This window comes from Chinchilla lanigera, unplaced genomic scaffold (assembly GCF_000276665.1).
Source record: "Chinchilla lanigera isolate Chin_1 unplaced genomic scaffold, ChiLan1.0 scaffold00084, whole genome shotgun sequence".
NCBI classification, from domain to species: Eukaryota; Metazoa; Chordata; class Mammalia; order Rodentia; family Chinchillidae; genus Chinchilla; species Chinchilla lanigera.
In genome coordinates, this window is record NW_004955485.1 from 5,620,516 (window position 1) to 5,641,394 (window position 20,879).

The window sequence follows — 20,879 nt, forward strand, 5'->3', positions numbered from 1 at the left end:
TCAAATGAGAATATCTCTATGAGATATGATGTTTCTGCCTAGAGCCAGCCGACCATGGAGTGAACCCTCTGAAATTATTAGCCAAATAAACATCTCCTTTAAGTTGTGGGTGTTGGGTGTTTGGCTGCAGCAATGGGAGAGCTGACTAGTACAAGAGACTTTGCAAAGTTTGGTGTTTCATAACTTTAAGTGATTTTTTTAACTTTTTAAAGGATGGGTATCTTCCATTTGGTTTAGTACTAAGGTAATTCTCATGAAAAAAAAAATAAAAACAAAACTCACAATGAAAGGGCTTAGTCTATCCCTGCATCGTTTTTACTCTTAAGTACAAATGAGACTATTTCCTACTCTTTTGTCAAATGAGAATATATTATATATATATATATATATATATATATATATATATATTCAAACATCTGAACTGCTCTGTTTAAAAAGGGCTAAGAAACCTGCAGAACCACCTTTATACACACGCTCCTCTTCTTTTAAATATTTTATTTTTTAAAATGCTACGTACAAGGGGCTGGGGATTTAGCTCAGCGGCAAAGCGCCTGCCTGGCAAGCGCAAGGTTGTGAGTTCGGTTCCCAGTACCGGAGAAAAACCAAAAAAAAAAAAAAAAAAAAAAAAAAAATGCTACGTACAAACACAAAAGTGTACATATCTATAGGGTACCCTGTGATGTTCCCTTGCATGTCTATGCCTTATGATATTCAAATCAGAGTAAACATGCCTATCTCCTCAAACATCATTAACCATTTCTTTCCGGTGAAGACATTCAAAGCCCTTCCTTTGAGCTTGGAAGTGTGCAGCTCAGCAGCCTGACCTGCAGTCACCCCCACAGTGCGTACCAGAACATCCCGTGCCTGTGTGGTTGTGACTGGACTCCCACTGACCAAGCTCTCCCTCACTCCTTCCCATTATTCTCCCATCTGCTGGTAGCTGCCATTCTGCTCGAGCTCTCTGGACTTTTCTGAGATCAGTATGTGGCTAGAAGCTGAGCTAGTCATGTTCACAGGTGTGGAGCCTACAGCACAGAGTGCCTGAGGATGGCCCTGAGGGCGTGATGCGCCTCGGGCAAACAGGTGTTCCAGCCCTGAGGATATGGGGTGAGCAAGCTTGTTGTTAGGCAGAGAGGTTTCACCTGACATCAACTTACTAAAGGGTGGCTGAGCAGTTCCTTTTCCTCCCATCCATAGACAGGGCTCCCCCTGACCTCAGCTTTCTGTATATTGTTTCTGTCTTTATTTCTCCATCCTCTCACCATCCTCCACCCTGCTACCCTGCCACTGAACTCCAGAGCTACACTGGATGCGGCGTCACCACTTTTAGATACCACATGTGTGTGACATCATGCAATAGTCATCTTTCCATGCCTGGCTGGTTTCACTTGACACGGCACTCTCCACTTACATCCACGTCATTGCAAATGACAGGATTTCATTTTTATGGCTGAATAATATTTCATTGTGTATATCTACCCCATTTTTTATCCATCCTTCAGTTGATCAACACTTGGGCTGTTCCATTTGTAAGTTATTGTCAATAGTGCTGCAATATATGTGGAAGTACACATAATCAATACGTCTTTTTGACATACTGCTTTCATTTCCTTTGGATAAACAGCAGCACAGCCTCTCCATTTTCTTCTGTAGCTCCTGAAACAAATTTTCCTGAGACCCAGTGTAAAACTACCCCAAAGCACCCTTTTGTACATAAAGTAGGAAACATGAAGGGATGGGCTAAGTCCTTTCATTGTGTTGTGTTTTTGTTTCTTCTCATGAGCATTAGCACTAAACCAAATGTAAGGTATGGATACTTTAAAAGGTTAAAAATCACTTGAAGTCATGAACAACCAACCTGGCAAATTCCTTTCCATCTGCAGCTTCCCCATATGGGGACCAAAGGCCCAACGCCCACAGTTTATAGATGTTTACTTGGCTCACATCTTCAGAGGACTACTCCATGGTCTGCTGTCTGAGGCAGAAGTGTCCTGAGAGGGGGCTTGGCCAAAGACAGCTACTTAACTCATGATGGTTGAGAAGTGGCACAGAGGTACAGGGCCAGAGGGGGAAGGCCAGGGACCAGACATTGTACCTAAGGTGACACCTTTATGAGATGCATCCATAAGTGCACTTTCCTAATTCTCTGGGCAGCTTCCAAGCCAACGACGTTTAGAATTAAGCTTAACCCCTTGGGTTCATCTTGCTATTATTTAGTTGCTCAAATTTTAGGCATAAAGAAAATAATCTGCTTCAATAAGTTTCCCCTTTCAAGGCCAGCCTACTAAGGAACAGCAAGCATCCTTCAGCAAAATGCATGATCCTCAGTGTCTAGCTCTGCCTTGGTGACATTTCCTAGAGATGCCAGCATCGAAATGAGGCATGATATGTAGCTTCCCCAAGATTATTCTTTGGTATACGGTACCTGAGGTTGGTGGATGGCTGACTACCCTGATGCCTTGATAGTATGTCACATATAATCTATACAGATTACTTTGTTGGTATATAGGTTTTCTGCTCTGACAAAGCCCTCTGTGGCAGCTTTATTTCAATGAACATAATGAGAACTCTGGCCCTTTCTTTGCTTTAGAGACAGATATTGATCACCAAAGTCCACATCTTCCTTTCTCCATAAAGCCTGCACTGATCCTCATTTCAATTTTCAAAATTCACAAAACCCCAAGGTGGTCTAATCATGTTTCAGGTGATCTGAGATGACTTCCAAACATTTTTTTAAATGCAAAAGTACAAAATAACCACCAAGAATTTACCAAAAGCAGCCAAGTAATCAAAAATGACCAATGGTAGAGAAGAAAGAGTTAAGAAGACTAACAATACTATCATATTTCATGCAAGGGAGCTACTAAAGCTGAGACAAAAATTAGTTCTGGGCTTTCCAGTAATTATAAAGAGAGCTCCACAAAAATTATTTAGATTTAATGAAAGGAAATAGAAGTTTATCTCTCCAGGAAATTTTTCTGTTATTTCTATCTTTCTATTATTTTCCTGATACACCACTCCTTCCCAGGACTACAGATGACCTTGGACAGAGAGTCCTGGCTCATTCTGTCCTCTCCTTCCTTCTTCTCCCCAACACCTTCTCCTCTCCCACACCTTCCCCTCAGTGCACAATACCTCTCTCTTTCCCTGGGTTCACATGTCTTTAGAGCCTCCCCCTTGGCCCTCCAAAAAGCCAGAAGTAACCCCAGCCAGGTTCCTCTTCCTTACCCTGAGAGCTTCCCACGAACTCAGCACTCATCACACTGCATTATAGTTGTTTCATTGTCTGTGTTCCCAGTGGGCTCAAATGTATTTTAATGTGTTTAAGTGAATGAATATAAAAAGGGTGCTGAAAAACACATTGGGACAACAGTTTTATAGAAAACAGAGAGACCTGCTACATATGGCCATTTCTTATGCAGTGGGCAATTGCCAATTCTCCCAAGTTGTCTTATGTTGTTAGCTGCAGAAACAAGATTTCCTTGCTTGGAAAAGATAACTAGCTACACTCCTTGAAAATAAGGACAGTGTCTTATCTTCTCAGTTCACTTCAGTTTGACAAACATTTATTGAGTACCAGACATTATACTAAGTGCAGGGAAGACGATGAATAAGATGTAGTTTTGTTTCCTCTCAGCATTTACAGATCTACCTGAGGAGACAACACAAATGCATAACAAGAAGGCCCTGGTGCTTGGTCCAGTCCCACCCGGGGATGTCAGAGAAGACAGCACATGGGAGGTGTGACCTATATTTAATCTTAAAGACTGGGTTTCCCTGGAGAAAGGACATTATTAGGAGAAAAAAATATGTATATATATATATATATATATATATATATATATCTGAAATGCATAAGAGGCAAAGAACGTGAGGGTATGTATGTGAAGACTAAAATGGTTTAGGTTCATAGAAAGGTAAGAAAAGTACGGTACATGGGAAGCAGTTGAGTGTATGGAATTCACACGAGGCTGATGGGGTGAATAGGATCCAGGCTGTGGAGGTTCTTATAAGCCATGATAAGGAAATTGGATTTCACCCTATAGGTGATGAATAGCTACTGAAAGTAGGAACATTGACATTTATTTTAAATAAATGACTCTGGAAGCACTGTTGTGAATGAACTGGGGGTCAGTGTGCTGGTCTGGGAGCAAGGAAATCAGTTAGCAAGCTTTGCAACACTTCAGGGAGTACACGATAAAGATTTACAAATGGTCTTAAATAGCCAAGTAATAATACTACTTCCTCGTTTTCCTCTCATGAATCATCAGAGAGCAACAGGGAAAACAAGAAAGATAAATGCAAACTCTATACTTAATGAAAATTTAATCCCAAAATACAATGTATGTGAGAAGCAAACCATATATATTGTGTCCCAGGTAGTTTACCTCTGATAAGAACCCACTCATAAAAAATTTTTTTGAGTCATATGGAGCTTCACTAAGAACCAAAGAGTACTCTTGATAAATGGAAGCAGAGTCCTGATCTGTCACTAAAATAAACCTCCTAGAATAGCTCATGAGGGGATAGTTTAGGTCATTAGAAGAGAAGTGACAGGTAGCCAGGCATGGTGGGACATGCCTGTAATCCCAGCACTCTGGGAGGCTGACAGAGGACCATCACAAGTTTGAGCTCAGGCTGGGCTGGGGCTGTAGCTAGTGTAGAGGCCCTGAGTTCCATCTCGGTACTGAAAAAAGTAATAGTTAAAAACATACTAAAAGAAACAATAGAATAATTATAAAATAATACAGAAAAATAAAAGAGTAAAAGGGAAAGGAAGAGACAATTAGCAGACATAAACCAAAATAAGATTCTAGGGACCAAATGAGAATTACAAACACATTACTGTGATTAAAAATAACACACAACTGGGATGGAAGAAAGGAGAAAAGAAGGAAGGAATATGTGTGTGTGTGTATGTGTGTGTGTATGCACACAAGATAGCTAAGAAAATTGTACTACTAATTTCTATTAGTTCATTGAAAGGAACAGTTAGCGTTTATATTGTTTGATCAATTTTGTATGCCTATATCTGGTAATCTGAGCAACTACTTTGAATATAACAATATGCAATATAATAACTATTGTTAATCTCCTATCATCTTGTTTTGAAATTTTGTATCATTTTTATTATTTTTTATTTCTTTTTAAAATAAAAAAAGTTCAAGAAAAACCTACACAGGGAGGTTACCTCTGTAAGAGAAGAATTTAAAACAGAAATACAAGAGTTCAGGGAAGATATGTTGAGATAACAAAAAGAGACAAAATATGATCCGACAAAGTTCAGAAAAGATGGTAAGGCAGGAAAAAAAAAGACAAAACACAGCCTAGATATTGAACACTACTAAACAGTTATGCCAGCATAAGATTGTCTTTATTTCTCATTTTACTCAGTTTGCTCAAATGAGGATGGGATGAAATAATATTCATCTTTGTTCTTTCTTATCTAGTATGTACTTCCTGGCCTCCAAGGGAAAATAACAAAAGCAACAAACCTGAAATAAAATAAGTAATTCAAGATATGTCACAAACTTATAAGAAATTGAGAATGGAAGAAAATGAATCCATTGAGTGATAGAGACTCGTATTGCAAGGGGAAAGATTGACACAACATGTTAATCACAGAAATACACTAGTAAGTAACTGGTGTTCAATACAAAGAAAAAAGGACTTTAGTTATCCAAGGTAAATGAAGGCAAAAACAACCCCCCAATGCAACAAAACAAGACACCTAAAAGAGGAAAATCACTAACTGGCCCAATACATTAAATGTGAAAATGAACAGCAAAATTCTCATAGAAAGAATAACACATGCATTGTCTACCCTTAAGTATAATATTAAAGCAGAAAGGGGGGTAAACAAACTTTCTAAGATTCAAGAATCAGCTGATTGTGAGACTTTACTAAAGGGCAAACTCAGGCAATCCAGATCCAAGTGGGAAAACTGCAGAAGAGGACTGGTGGCTACAACTGAATACGTAGACCTATGAATCTGAGATCTAATTAATGTGGAAGAGCAGTGCAGGATAGGATATATATGCTCTAAATGGCTTCATGAATAAGGATAGGTTGGAAGAAGGGATGGAGGGAGAGGTCATGAATGCACACTATGGGTTTTTTTTCACATTTCCTCAGTAGTGTTTCACCAAATACTTAAGCCCAGCAGAATAACATTTTATGATAGTAAAGCAAACACTAGAAAATACTATAATAAATCAATGCTGCATGGTAGAAGAACTTGAGCAATGAGAAGAAAATGGAATGCATGGAAATACATTAATTTTATAATTGTTTACAGGAGGGTATCCATGGATATATTCTGAAAATAGAAGATTTGGTATGTGACACAAAAGTTATACTCATAAAGATAAGCAGAACTAAAATGCAAATAATAAAGAGTATCAAAGTAACACATCAGAAGGCAAGAAACAGACCATATAATGAGAATTAAGAAAAAGTAACCACAATTGAACTCTAAGCCTACACTCCCATTACTAAGGCACATGTGTTCTAGTTAGCAGCGCAAATGGCAAAATTCACCTTCAAGGAGGAAAGGGCTGCTTACACACAGGTGGCTAACCAATCTATGTTTATGCCTGTGCTATGTGTACACTTCAACCTACTTCATTCCTTTATTTAATGTCAGTCACAACCAGTTGATAGCTGCAAATGTTTATGTTCAAGTTAACGGGCTTCTGCATTACCCTGGGCATTGTTAATCCATTTTTTCTTATCTCGTTGATAGTGAAAAATGAAGTCCTTGAAACAGCCGCCAAAGGGCCCAGTGGGTGCTGCATCCTACCTCCTTTCTGACCTCAGCCCTCAGCTCTCAGTCAGGGCCTCATTTGCTGGTTCCTTCTCATCTCCCTGAACTGTGAATACCAGACTGCCCTTTGGTCTGATGTTTAAATTACTTCTCTTTTGTATTTATACTTAATTCCTTGATGATTTCCATCTTGTGACTTCAAAATGATGTGCAAAATCTTAATGATATGCAAGCTATCATCAACCTTCCAGGCTCCAGACTCAGCCAGGACCTCCTGACCACCTCTACCCTACACCCAACCTCCAATTCCTAACAGCTTACCACACATCAGCCTGCCTCAGGGCCAGGGCCCAACAACCTGGGTTCTACATTTGCTGCTGACTGTGTGGCCTCCTGATAACCAGAAGGAGGCCTTTCCAGGTGACCCTAAGCCAAATGGCAACACCTTACCACTGCCAACATTCATAGCCATTCCTATCCATTGCACTTGTCATAATCTGGTATATTTTGTAGACAGGTAAATAGATGATAGTGGAAGACAGAGAGATAGCAAACATTCATACGCCACTAGGTTCCAGGCATTGTTTCAGCATTTTACAGGTACATTTAACAAATGTGATCCTCCCAGCAATCCATGGGGTAGATGTTACAATTATATTATTGTTAAAAGTAGGTGAAATGGAGCAAAGCTCAAAGTCCCACATCTAAATATGGCAAACCACAGTCTGAAAAACTACCAGCTGTAGGGCTCTACACATTCTTATGAGCCATCAGATGTATATATCTGTACATATGTTTTCCCTTTCTCCCACCTGAATTAGTGCCAGTAAGGCAGGAACTTTGTTGTGTCCATTGCCTTAACCCCAGCATGCAGGACAGAGGCCTAGGCAATGAATAAAACTTTATGGAATGGTGAAACTTCACATCTCTTTCAAATGAAACAAAATGTTGCTGATTTTTTAAAAGTACTTCTACTATAATATGAAAAGAAGTGTTTCGGGAGAACTTTAAAAATCTGGTTATCCACCTGCAGAGTTGCAGAAAACTTTATGCAACACAAGGAAAAAACATGATCATTTCAAGGCTTAAGTCATGTTTCCCAGAGACGATTCTGTCATGGTTCATCATTGTGTACAATGTTAGCACTAAGGAAAGGGCAATCAGACTGGTAAATTCATAAATCATCTGTGAGCATCTTCTTGTAGAAACACTTCACTAAAGAGAAAGAGAGAAGAGCAGTGGGTGGGGATTCTAAGACGGGGAAGGACTCGAATGAAAAAGAATGACCCGAGAAATAGGGGTAATTTTAGCAGAGGCTGAATTCATTCATTTTGGCAACATAGACTGACCATCACCCTTCTACTCTGAAGGTCATGTCACCGATTGTGTCGGGGTGAAAGGAGCCTATTGATCTTGTTGTGTCCTGTGGGACATCCATGCTGGAGTGTGGAGATAGTTCCCAGGTCCATGTGTCTTCAGGACATGGTAGAGGTCATGGCTGACCAACATGAGGGTCATCAGAACATGGAGATGATGCTCAAAGCCAAGAGATTGCTAAGGTGGTGAGTCTGGAGGCACAAAGAAGTGGGCCAAGGACAGAAACCTTGGAAACACCAAGAGCAGGAACCAGCATCGTGTATTTTGCAGTGTACTTGTTCAGTAAATACCTGCAAATGAGATCGTGACAGTGACGTTGACCTGCCAAGACTTAGAGAAATAGCCCTGAGCTTCTGGCTTTAAATTGAACTGAAATGGAATTTTTTTAAGTTTCAGAGATTTTCTGCTTTACTTCATCTTTCAAGTTGGTTTTTGAGTACCTGGCTACTTTTCCTGTATTTTCCTTAACTTCAAAAATCTATGTAAATACCAGGCATGGTGGCACACATACGTAATCCCAACACTCTGAAAGGCTGAGACAGGAGGATCTTAATTTTAAGCCCACCGTAGGTAATTCAGTGATTTAGTGAGACCACGTCTCAAATGATGATGGTGATGATGATGATGATGACAGTGGGCTGGGGATGTAGCTCAGTGAGGAGGCTCTGGGTTCAATCCCCAGTATTGCAAAAAAAAAAAAAACTCCATGTGACTGACTTGTAGAAAGAAGTAACTATAACTGTTATACACCTCACCCAAACCCACAAATGTGAAAGTGTCCATTAAACACCCTGATTTGCAAAGATGTCACAGTAAGATCAAGCATGAGGGAGCAGAATGTAAGTACAAACTACTGTCTCTACCCTCAGACAGCGCACAGTGGAATTTGGAGGAAAGAAAAATCTACTCTGGTTTAGTGAGCAACGGCTCCTCAAGGCCTGCGTGCTAGAGGAATGGTGTCGTTGTAGACCCGAAAGCTACACAGGTGCACAGGAAGGTGAGGAACAGGGAGCTGGGATGTTGATACACTGGCTCATAGAGCACACGGGACTGAACCACACTAAAAGGCCAGGGTTCAGGCAGAGGCTAAGCATGTCCTTGGGTCTGAGAAAACCCAGAGAGGTGTCTAGGTTCAAGTTTCCTGTGGGAAACTGTACAAAACAGTCAAGAGAAAAATGATGGAAAAGCAAAGTGGAGAAATTCGAGGTTTTCACCCAATGCCAAGCTGAATTTGTCACCCACACGTATTCACGCACCTGCACATGTCCGAGAGTCTCTTTTTCTCTTCCCCTGCTTTTTGCTCTATTTTGTGCCTCCTCCTAGTACCTCCTAGAAGCCATAAAACTCAAAACCTCAAAAGACGCACCCTTCACCTGCCTAAAAATGCTATGTTCCACCTCTTTTGCTCTAAGGATCAGAGTTCTAGAAGTAAAGGATTTGTGACTTGCACAGTTGAGGGTGAGGCCAGCACTGGAAAGAGGGGAAGATTTTGTGAGTTCTTCACTTTTCCAGAACCAAAACCCTACGGATTCCTAATTTAATGGGACTTTCATTTCCATGTTAGACAAATCACTTTGAACCAAAATAGAACGTGGCTTTAATAAATTACTTGAAGTCGAAGATTATTAGACACTTGACTTCATAAAACCTCAAACCCCAGCCCAAGACCTGATTACGTGGAGATAGCTCTGTTTTCAAAAAGCACAATCAGACGGGAGGCTCTGACGGCCCCTGAACACCCTACAAGGTACACTGGGCCGTAGCACCTTCAGCCTGCAGAAGGAGGTTGGGCTAGCCCGCTGTGAAAGAAAGGGTCAGTGGCCTAGCTCTGCACCTGCACAGCCTGGGGAAAGTCTTCCTCACTTTCCCAGGAGGCAGCAATCCTCCTCCTCTGCCCCCCACTGCCTGCACCTTCTGCACTCACCTGAATGAAGATATATTCATCCTGGACAACCAGAGAGCTGACGTCAATGGAGCGGGCAAAGGGGCCACTCCGAGTTGTCTCGGCACACTCCTGGATCCTGCAGGTGAGGTAGTGAGCGTCTGCAAAAGGAGGGCAGAGTGGCACTTAAACTCAGAGGGAATGCGAAACCAAAGGCCCATCAGCCAGTGTACCAAGCTCTACTTAGTGGGGAAGCAAGGCTATTACTTAGAAGTACAATGGGATTTTACTTGTGCACAAATCTCAAAGGCATTCCAAAAGCATGGTAATACCTACTCTAGGCAGGGGAGTGGTGAAAGAGTTAATCTCCAGTCCTACTGGCAAAAGAGTAAATTGGTTTAGCTTTTCGGAAGAACAAATTTGAAGTAGCTTTCAGAATTTTACATGCGCATATTTTACACCAGCAATTGTAATTCAGGGCATGTTTTCTACAGAAAGACTTGTATATTTTCACAAAGAGGAAGGGCAAAAATGTTCATTGTGGCATTATTCTTAGCAGTGAAAAACTGAAAACAAGCTAACTGTCCATGGATTACAGAACACTTAAATAAGCTAAGATACATACATATGGCAGAATACCATGCTGTAATTAAAAGATTACACAAATACATATGCGTCGAGATCCCCTTCTCCAAGATGCAAGGCTCTGCCACTTTTGAAAAATTATTCAGCATTACCTATCGTATAATCCAATTTATGTTTTTAAAGAATCCTGTCTTCATAAATATACAGTATTGTGCTACAACTACACAGAAAAAAGTTTTAAATGGTATATATAAAAATTACCAATGATCACTTTTGAGAAACGGAGTGGATTTAAGGAAGCAGAGAGAATTGAATTATTTTTACATTATGTGCATCTTTATTCATGTTACAAAACTAAAGCATTCACTTATGACTTATATGAAACTTACAAAGCATGTATTATTATTTGCAAAATCTTCCAATGGCCTCAACGCCTGACCAGCTCCCACCCCTCGAGCAGCCCCCAGAAAGTTTCGGGGATCAGCAGAAGCAGAGCAGGAAACTACTGACTCTGAACGGCATTCTCACCCCTACCACAGAGACAACCCCTCCAGCAATCTGATCCTTCAGAACAACTACACATGAGTCTGAACCCTTTGAGATTAAAGCAGAAAAATCTTTCTAATCCAGAACCACATGTACTACTACATCAATCAATCTAATGCAATAGTTAGCCTGTGTAGAGTATATGGCTACCAAGGAGGGATGGAAAACAGATAAATAAAGGAAATAGGTTTAAATGAGCAAAACTTTATTGTGGACCTTTTTTTTTCCAATACTGGGAATCAAACACACGACCTAGCACTTGGCAGGCAGGCTCTGTGCCACTGAGCTATATCCCCGGCTATGACTGAGTTTTTATTTATTTATTTTTGATTGAGCTTTTAAAAAGAGTTGTTTAAATCATTTCTGTTTATCTTTAACTAATTTATTGATTAATTGATTCAGTAATTATTTATTGCACACGCATTGCGTAATAGGTGTGGTTTGGGTGCTAGGAATACAACCATGAAGGAGACAGAGGTTTTCTATTCTGAGAGGGACTGCTGTCTAGGATGGGGTTGTGCAAGTTTACGTAGTAGCTGTTACATACAAACATGATGCTAATTTTACAAACAAATCTATGCTGATGGGAAATGAATTCCTTACACGCTGTGTGTTTCTCCTTTGGAACGCTTGTAAGTGAGCTGTGGTCTATTTGCACCGGTGACCACGATCCTAATACGGCTGATGTCGCTCTCATTCTCTGCATCAGCAGCCCTATTACCTGCCCAGGAGCTCAGGCCCCTGCACTGTTTTCCTTCCAAATCCCCTACAGGGTGGTTCCTGCACAGCTCTGCCCTGAGGTATCTCCGTGTCCCGTGCCTGGGACTCGGCTTCTCATCCACACGGCCTGCTGCACCCGCGTCATGAGCAGAGTTCACATGGATTTAGGGTGGAAACTCGATGGACAGGAGGCAAAGCACCAGGGACCTCTAAAACCGAAGGCTCACCTCGTTTGTCCAGGTGTCAGAACCACAGACAGTTTTCAGCAACCTCCTCAAGGCCTAAACACCTTCCTATGGCGCAGAAGGCCTCTGACCACCAGTCTCATAAACTCCAACAGCTAAGGTACCGGCAACATTATGCCTCAGCGTGAACTGAGCCGCGTCGGCCAGGGATGGCTCGTGCGTGGTCTGGGTCAGATGGCCGAGGAGCAGACGGCACCACCACCAACACAAAAGGCAAACCCTTGGCTCTGGGTGGCACAGTGCCTGCTTAGCCCCAGTTCATCGCTTTTCTGAGTAAAGCTAAATGTTTCCATTTTCCTCATGCGAAACGTTCTGATTTTTAAAAAATTGACAACTAATTTAAGTTTTAAATATGGTGCCAGCGAACTCTGGTACAGCAAATAAACAAGCCTGTTGTCCAAATGATACCCTGGAGCCCGCTGTTTCTGATCTCTGCCCTCTACTTTGGTCTCAGGGAAATCTCCAGGGAAAAGATAGATGTTTTGCCCATCCCTGACCTTCAGTAAGGCCAGCCTGCCCAACATTCTCCAAGGACGACCAGCATGTCCTTTCCTCTTTGTGTTCGAGGAGGAAGGAACAATGGCCTGGGTTCCTCTTCTGGCAGAGCGGACGCGGGAAGGCAGGGAGCCAGTCTGCGCTTTGGAGCTTGCCCACCAGGGATGTTCTCGGACCTGCAGAGCCTTATTAATTTACTCTTAGAATCAAGCACCAACACAGTGAAAACCTGCAGCAGATAGCTGTGAAGAACACTCAAATCTAGGTCCTTCGGGTGACCCAGTGTCTAGAAGGTTACTTACACAGGTAGTGACAGACACACACAGAGGAAACCTGCTTTATCCTTCGCACTGACTCATTTTCCCCTGGCTATTTGCTATTCACCCTCCCATTTGGACACTTTAGAAAAAGGAAGCAAGTACATTCAAGGGCGTCCCAAACAAGATCAGAACCTACCCAAACCCTGGCCCCTGGCAAGTGAGCCACCGTGCCAAACTCATCCTACTTCTTGGCTCTCTCTCTGCTTGCCACTGCCCAGCACAGAAGGGAAGATCCAATTTTGCAGGGCGGCAGCACTAAATGAGTTTCTGAAATCCACTTAAAATTCAAGGACTTTGCAGTCTTCAGCGAGAGTCACAGACTGGAAGTCTCAAATGCTTTTATTTTTCAAAATATAGAGATATGATAGTAAGTGCTTTAGTACTCAGTGTCTGATGAGATCCTGTGTGTGTGTGTGTGTGTGTGTGTGTGTGTGTGTGTGTGTGTGTGTTTCAGGCAGGCCTGGCCACCCGGCAGGAGTGGCACAGGGACATGGTTGAATACTGGGTGTCAAATTGAATAGCGGACACAGGTTGGTTCAAGTGCCACATTCACAGACGATCTCAAATGGGAAGCCCAAACATTTTCTCCAAATGAGGCTGAATACAGTTTCAGAGATTCTGCGATAAGACTCAAAAGATATTTCTCATATGACCTGAAATCTCCAAATATGCTTCCAACCCATGTATTTGTCTGGTACCAGGTAAAATCAAATGACCCAGATCTTTTGAGCATACTGTGGTGTTTGAGAGCAAGGCCTCTGAAGATAAAAAGTTCTGAGTTCAAAATCCGGGCTTTTCTGCATTCACTGCCCGTGGCTGAGGGGAGGCAAAGCTCCTCATCTGTAGAGTGCAGACAACCTACTCTGTTCCCGCGAGGACTGCTGCCAGGATTAAATAAGGTTATGCGTGAAAAATGCTTAGCACACTGTTGAATATATCTAAAAGATTAGTCAATGTTAGCTATTTTTTGACTGTGAAAAGAGAGACAAGGAAACGTAACTCTGAGCACCCCTTCATATATTAAATTTATAACAGGAAATACTCTGTTTCATCGCCAGGAACCAAAAGCTCACATTACAAGAGCTGTAGTAAAGTCTTACTCTGAGTTTATACAGTATCACTGCTTACTTTGGTTAAGTATCTAAGGTGCTCAGACAGCAAAAAGGCATGGGTGAGCTGGAAAAACTCCAGGAGGTCTTCAAGGAAGAGGCCACCACTGAGGTTAGCCTGGCTGGGAAAGTGTGTGACATGAGAAAGGAATTCTGGGAAAAGGGGAGTGACAACTGCGCGTGGACCTTTACGCGGGCAAAGTGCATGGAACACTGTCAGCACACGCAAAAGGAAGCATTTTGCATCACACTGCTTCTTAAACTTCTATTTTCAGGTTGGGGATATAGCTCAGTGGCACAGCACCTGCCTTGCGAGGGTGAGGTCGTGGGTTCAATTCCTGGTACCAAAGAAAATAAAAATAAAACCCTTCTATTTTCCATCCCATCCTTCTAAGCATTCTCAAATAAAACACCGGAATGACCATGCTGTAGCTCTCACTGAGATGTCCCTTCCAGAGGAACCAGAGAGTGATTTACTGAGTGGTTAGTACTTATGGCTAACATATTTCCAAATGTATAAAGTCTTCCTAATGTACTTTTAAGAGCTGGTGTGGTGCCTGCTGCCCTCACAAAAACTAAAAGTCAAAGTCTTTGTTCCCTGCACCATGAATAGAGTGACCTGCCTCTAACTTTAAAAAGATCAGGCCCTACTTCAAAGTAGCTCTCTTGCAGAGTATGGTGGTACACACCTATAATCCCAGCCCTCAGGAGGCTGAGGCAGGAGGATCATGGTGCATTCAAGACCGGCCTGGACTACAAAGTGAACTGTAGGTGAGCCTGAACTGCATAATGAGACTCTGTCTCAAAAAGAGAAAAACAAAACAAAGTAGCTCTCTTGTAGCAGGATGTTTAGGGAAGGTGGTCACACTTCCCAGGATCCAGTCTCCAGGCCTCCTTACCCTCCATATGTGAGACCGAGGGTCTCATAAGGCAGGAAGGGCTGCTTCACATGGGCCGATTCATTCTTTTTCCTTTGGGTCATGTTGAATAGAGAATCTACAGGCCTCAGACACTCCTGCCAGGCACAAATGAACGTACCTTGGGATACAGGCTAAAGAGAACATGCCCAAAGAACTGGAGAACTTGGACAGAGAAACCAAGACAATCCAAGAGCCTCTACCTCCATTTCCTCCTAAGGGCTGGCATTTCTGCTAGGAGCTTTGTGGGCTTAGGCCAGCACTTTCTAACTTTTTCCATGGAGCAAGGCAAGCTTTTCATCCCCATCAATAAAACTTTACCATAAATCCCAGTTTGGGCTCTGTCAATCATTGAGAAAAGGCTACATCCTTACCAGTAGTAATAGTCTTAACCATCTCTTTCTCTCCTCAGGCTGACTGTATAAAAATTCCCAGTAAACTCTAGTTAAACTGAATTGAATTACACTGAAAACCTATACATTTTTGTCATGCTGAATTATATAGTGACTTGTGATTATATTTTGCCTTTGAGATTACTAAATATGCAAACTTCCTAGACATCATTCCCTTTGCCACCCCAGAGAAAACAACTTTCCGTGATTAGCTCAACTTCTACCCCTTTGGGTAATATACACATTGTCAGGAATTGAAAAAACGAATTAAAATTGTGAACAAAAAGCAAATTCAGCTCTTCAGGTCTGTTCTTAGAGAAATACCCAAGAGCTGTTTATTTTAAATAACAGCATTAACTCCCAAATGCAAATATGTGAAAATAAGCAGATTCAAGGGAACTCTGAAAAGTTTAGTTTCTTAAGCATCCTGTCCCTTGGCCAGGAAGTAAAGCGACCTCCTCACAGATACAGCGCGAACAAAGGGAGCGGTGCTGCTGCAGTGCCTAGCGCAGCCCCAGAGGCACCGTAGATACTAAAAGCAAACAAAGCCAACAAAACAAAAATAGGAGTTTCCATTCCTTTCACTGGGCTTATGTACTTAAAGTTTTGTGGAACTTTTAATATCTTATAGGAGAACAGGCAACAATGTCAAGTTTATAGATGCTTAGAAATCATGAGAACATTGAAAACCTCAAGAGTTTTGAAACTAGTCAAGGTTTTTTTCTACTCCAACTGCTGAATAATCTGACCCTTACAATGACAACTATATGATGATGATGATGGAGAGGTGGAAGAGGAGGAAGAGGTGGAGAAGGATGAGGAGGAAGAGAAGCATCACGCAAAGGACAAAAGTAATATTTTCAAATGCTCAAACTGTTTGAGCTGGTATTCTAGGAATTACATGCACTGACTTATTACATTCCTGCAACAACCCAATAAGGAAGTATAATTATCATCTCCATGTTATAAATGAGGAGATGAGGGCACAAAACTGGTGGGTAGTTTTCCTAAGTTCTATAGCTTTAGGAAGTGATAGAGCTGGGATTTGAACCTGGGTAATTTGGCACCAGAACCTGTGATCTTATCCATTACATACGTGAAACAAGGAAGGAAAAGCAGGCTGAACACTAAACCAGAACCCACGTTCTAGTTCAGCTGCTGTCACCAGCTGATTGTGTGACAGCAGATATGCTGCTACCCAGGTTGATACCTTTTGGGAAATTGAGCATCTTGAAGATGCGTCATCCTTTCTGACTTTGAGAATGCTTTGAAATCTTTTTATGAAAGACAATCGCGTACACATACAGTTTGGTTCCACCGAGTTTGCTGCACTCCATTTTGGCCTCTGAGCTCTTAGACAGCTGCTAGAGCTCTGAGTGATACAGTTCAAAAATCAATAATCCCAATCCTGTAGGAGTCAATAATCCATGTTTCTAGAGCCTGGAGTGCAGTCTGCAGGGCTAGCAGTCTCACCTTGTGCACCTGGCACACTCGCTGACTCCTGTCCTCTCAGAGTGTGCTCTAGCAGCACAGGCTTCACCTTGCCTTAGTGAGGAAGTGCAGAGACTGGCTACGGAAGGCCTGTGGTGGCACAGGGCACAGAGCTGGCCCACGTGCTATGGGTTTTGGTTCAAGGACTCTCAGCAGTGTCTAGATGCTTAAAGACATTAACTTGTCACTTCAGTGCCTCGCTAAGACACTCATCTGGCTGTGGTTACAAATTTCCAACGAGGAGGAGCTCATGCCATCACGAGGCAGCCTGTGTCATGCTGGGGGACTCTTAATTGTTACTCTTTTGCTTATTAAACTGAAATCTGTCTTGCTGTCAATCATATGCTATAATAAGTTCTTTATTAGAAAACTGATAAAACATGATGAAAACACTTCTTATATCTGTCAGTATTTTCAAACAGATAAAGCACTAGATGACAGATCACAGAAAGGCTAAAACATTTATCAAAGGTCAAATAGCTTTCAAAAGAGTTTAATTTTGTAACTCTATTCATATTAACAAATTGGGGCTCTTTCTACTGATGTTCGATTTCCTTTCCGATGTGGGTGTGTGTCTGTGCACATGCATGTATGTGTTTTTCAGTGCCAAGTAAATATGTGTCAGAGAGAAAAATGATAATGCATAGGGGACATTCAGAGAAAAATGATTTCCCAAAAAAGAATGGGGGAAAACACACTTAAATCCTGAACCTCATGGCAGAAGCAGATTTATACCATTGTTAACCATACAAACTGGCTTTCGCCTGCTTAAATCCTGCCAGGGCAAGAGATAATTCAATGCTTTTAGCTTCATCTGGAAGTCTGCCTCCCAGTGAGGAGGACCACCACTGGAACAGAGTAGAGATTCCAATATCTAATCAAGGACAAGCATCCACTCATGCTGGGTTTGCTCCAGACTGTGGAGCTAGGCTTAGAGTCAGGGTTGTCAAAGTCACAACACACAACTGTCCTTCCCCGCAGCAGATTCTTTCTATCTAGCGTACTGTTGTCCAAAAGACATACATCATGAGCCACAAATGACCCTCTAAATTTTTTAGGAGCCATATTTAAAAAATAAATAGAAAAGTGAAATTTATTTTACTGTGGTTGGCTTAGCCCTATACATGTGACAATATGATCATTTCATCCTGTCATTGTATCAGAATTATTAAGGAGTTTTTTTCCATTCTTTTATTCATAGTAGGCCTGTGAAACTTGGTGCATAGTTTTCACACGAAGCACACCTCAGTGTGCACAGCACCTGTCAGGGACTCCGTATCTATGTTGACCATGTAGCCACTGTATTGGACACCACAGGCCTAGTATAGTTCACCCACTCTCTCTCTCTCTACCAACCACTTGGAAGACCCCAACTGGTCTTACCAGGTACAGTTTAGCCATGGTCTTTCCTGTGTAGCCTCCATTTGCTCCTCAGCAGATGAGCGACCTCTCCTTTTAGCTTCACAGAACACTGTCCCTGAGCTTTTGGTCAAAGTCTCTATGGCCCTCGGCACATTATGTTGCAGCAGCGATCCATTATCCCATCTGCCTGTAGGCTACTGTGAAAGGACTGTGCCCCAGCCATCAGTGCGTTCCCTGTAGTGATGGTCGGAGTGGAGTTCCTGGACCAGACGCAGCACCCAAGCATTTGTGAGAGGTAGAGACCCATGTTCCGAGGAGCTACCCAGATGGAGCAGGAGCATGTTCAGGCTGGAGAAGCTCAGCTCCAGGGCAGTGGATCTCAACCCGAGAGGCACTTCTGACTCACCAGGGCAATTTTTACAAAGGGATGATTTTCAGAACCTAGCCCTATAGCTTCATCATGCATTTATTCGTGGTGTGTGTGTGCATGTGTGTACATGTGTGTGTGTATACACAAGTTCCCCAGGTGATCATAATACTCACTATGAGAACCACTTGTTTTCAATAGCTGAAAACCATTGTACTATAAGGGAGTAAAATATGAGAGCATGAAAAATATACAAGAAACTTCTATATTGATGTTTTCTATACTGATATTTGCATGGATAGTGGCCCTGTCTTGTTCTCGGAACCACACAGAACCACATTGAATTGTCCCTTAGTGAGAACATCTTGTTTCATGAGTAAATGAAGGAATGAATCATTAATCTGTTTCAGTCTACCAGGAGGGAAAAGGAATCTGGACAGGTTTAGTTGCTCCCCCTGAATTGTACAGGCTTTTAGTGGAAAAACTAGAATTAGAATTTAGGTTTCTATTCTCCCAGCCTGCCTGCCTGTAAACGATCACCTCTCCCTCCACCTCTAAAGGACAAACTGATTGCAAGTGTTACTCTTGAGGCGGTGGGGCAGGAGAGGTGGTCAGTGTGGCTCAGGGGCCAGCCCCAGGCCCAGGGCTGTCTGAGCTTCCACCAGGGCTTGGGGAATCTACTCACATCAGTGCTCTCCCCAGGCCTTCCTCTCCATTTTGGCAGACAGCACAAGTAGAGTCGGCAAGTTCAACGTGGTCCCAGCAAGAAAAGATCTGGACATGGGGCTGGGCTGCTGAGTCAGCCTGTCCAGCTGTGACGTGGTCCGCGAGACACAGCTGCAGGATGCTTCAGACCTCATGGCTTGCTCATGCCATGCTCTGTCCTGTTCCACTGCCACACTCACAGGAGCACACACGGCAAGCAGCTTCCTTCCCACCTCAGGGTCATGTGGAATTGTGAGAAGTTGGGCAGGATGGGGAGGAGGGAGAGGGGAACACCGCGAAGCTGCCTTGTGCTCCAGAGTTGGCGGCGGAGCTTTCAGTGGGCTGGCGTGGGGGCTGGCCTTTCACCTGCTGTATTCCAAATCTAACACAGGCAAATAGAAGGGGCAAGTAGGAAGTATCTTAAAATGACCAGCGACTGTCTGCTAGAACCCATACCTGAGGTACAGCTAAGGAAATCATAGCACAATTGTGAAGTTTTATCATTATGAACAGGCAGAAATGTGGACGTGCTATTCAGGGTACAGCAAGGACTCTGGCTCGGGAAGCACCCGGAAGGCCCTGCATGGGTCCTCTGCAGTCCCTCCACCAGCTCTGTCTCTCCACTCTGCCCCAGTGAGTCACCCAAAGCCTTGCACACACTAGCTTCTGATTCTGGGAACTCGCAGCTTTCTTCTCTCTCTCCAGAATGCCCTGATAAATTCCTACTGATCCTTTAAGCACCAAATCCAACATTCCTTCTTGTGGAGATGCTCCCCCAATTTACTCAGGTTGTTAGTCACAGTCTTCTTTATGATCCAGTATAATATATGGCCAGCTTCATGAAAGTCCTTGTTGAACTGCGTGCAAAGGATTTGAATACCTGTCCAACCCCCAGCAAAAGGACAAGCTCCTTATGACAGGGATTCCATTGCATTCACCTGCACATCCCTTCAGTGCCCCCACAGATTTTAAATAAATACTGACTAGATAAAACAAGATCTAGGTGAATGAATGAATGAATGAATGAGAAAGTATAGGATGTGCTATCAAATTAGAAACCAGGAATTCTGCCTTCTGATTTTTTTCACTATAGAATTTAATTTTACTCTTATTTTTAATATAGAAATGTTTCCAGATATATACAGTGAATTTTTTGCATATATTTCTATATATTTGGACAAATGTAGAGACTTCTATGAACACCATCACAATAGATTACAGAACAGTGACACCATGTAAATAATCCCCCACCCTGGGAACCATTAAAGCATTCTTCATCTCTGCAGACCATCTTTCCTATGAAATCATATTCATGGAATTATACAACATGTAATCTTTTGAAACTGGCTTATTTTACTAAGAATAATGCCTTTGAAATCCGTCTGTGTTGTTGTGAATATCAATACTACTGAGTAGTATTAGAACCACAGCTTGTTAATCAATTCATCACTAAAGGATAATTAGACTGTTTCCAGTTTTTGGTGATCATTAATACATTTGTTACAGATAACAGCATACAGGCTTTCCTTAGGAAAATAACATTTCGGGGGCTGGGGATTTAGCTCAGCGGCAAAAGCGCCTGCCTGGCAAGCGCAAGGTC

General features: G+C 42.3%; 1 protein-coding gene across 1 annotated transcript in view; it reads right to left on the reverse strand.

Annotated features, from left to right (window-relative positions):
* The window catches only part of Sorcs3 (sortilin-related VPS10 domain containing receptor 3), a gene marked incomplete at its 5' end in the record, with an annotated part of 574,832 nt that overhangs the window by 146,435 nt on the left and 407,518 nt on the right, over positions 1 to 20,879 (reverse strand). The window contains one exon of the mRNA XM_005403919.1: positions 10,068 to 10,186. Coding sequence (XP_005403976.1) covers positions 10,068 to 10,186 — 119 coding nt within the window. The remainder of the gene's footprint in view (positions 1 to 10,067; positions 10,187 to 20,879) is intronic.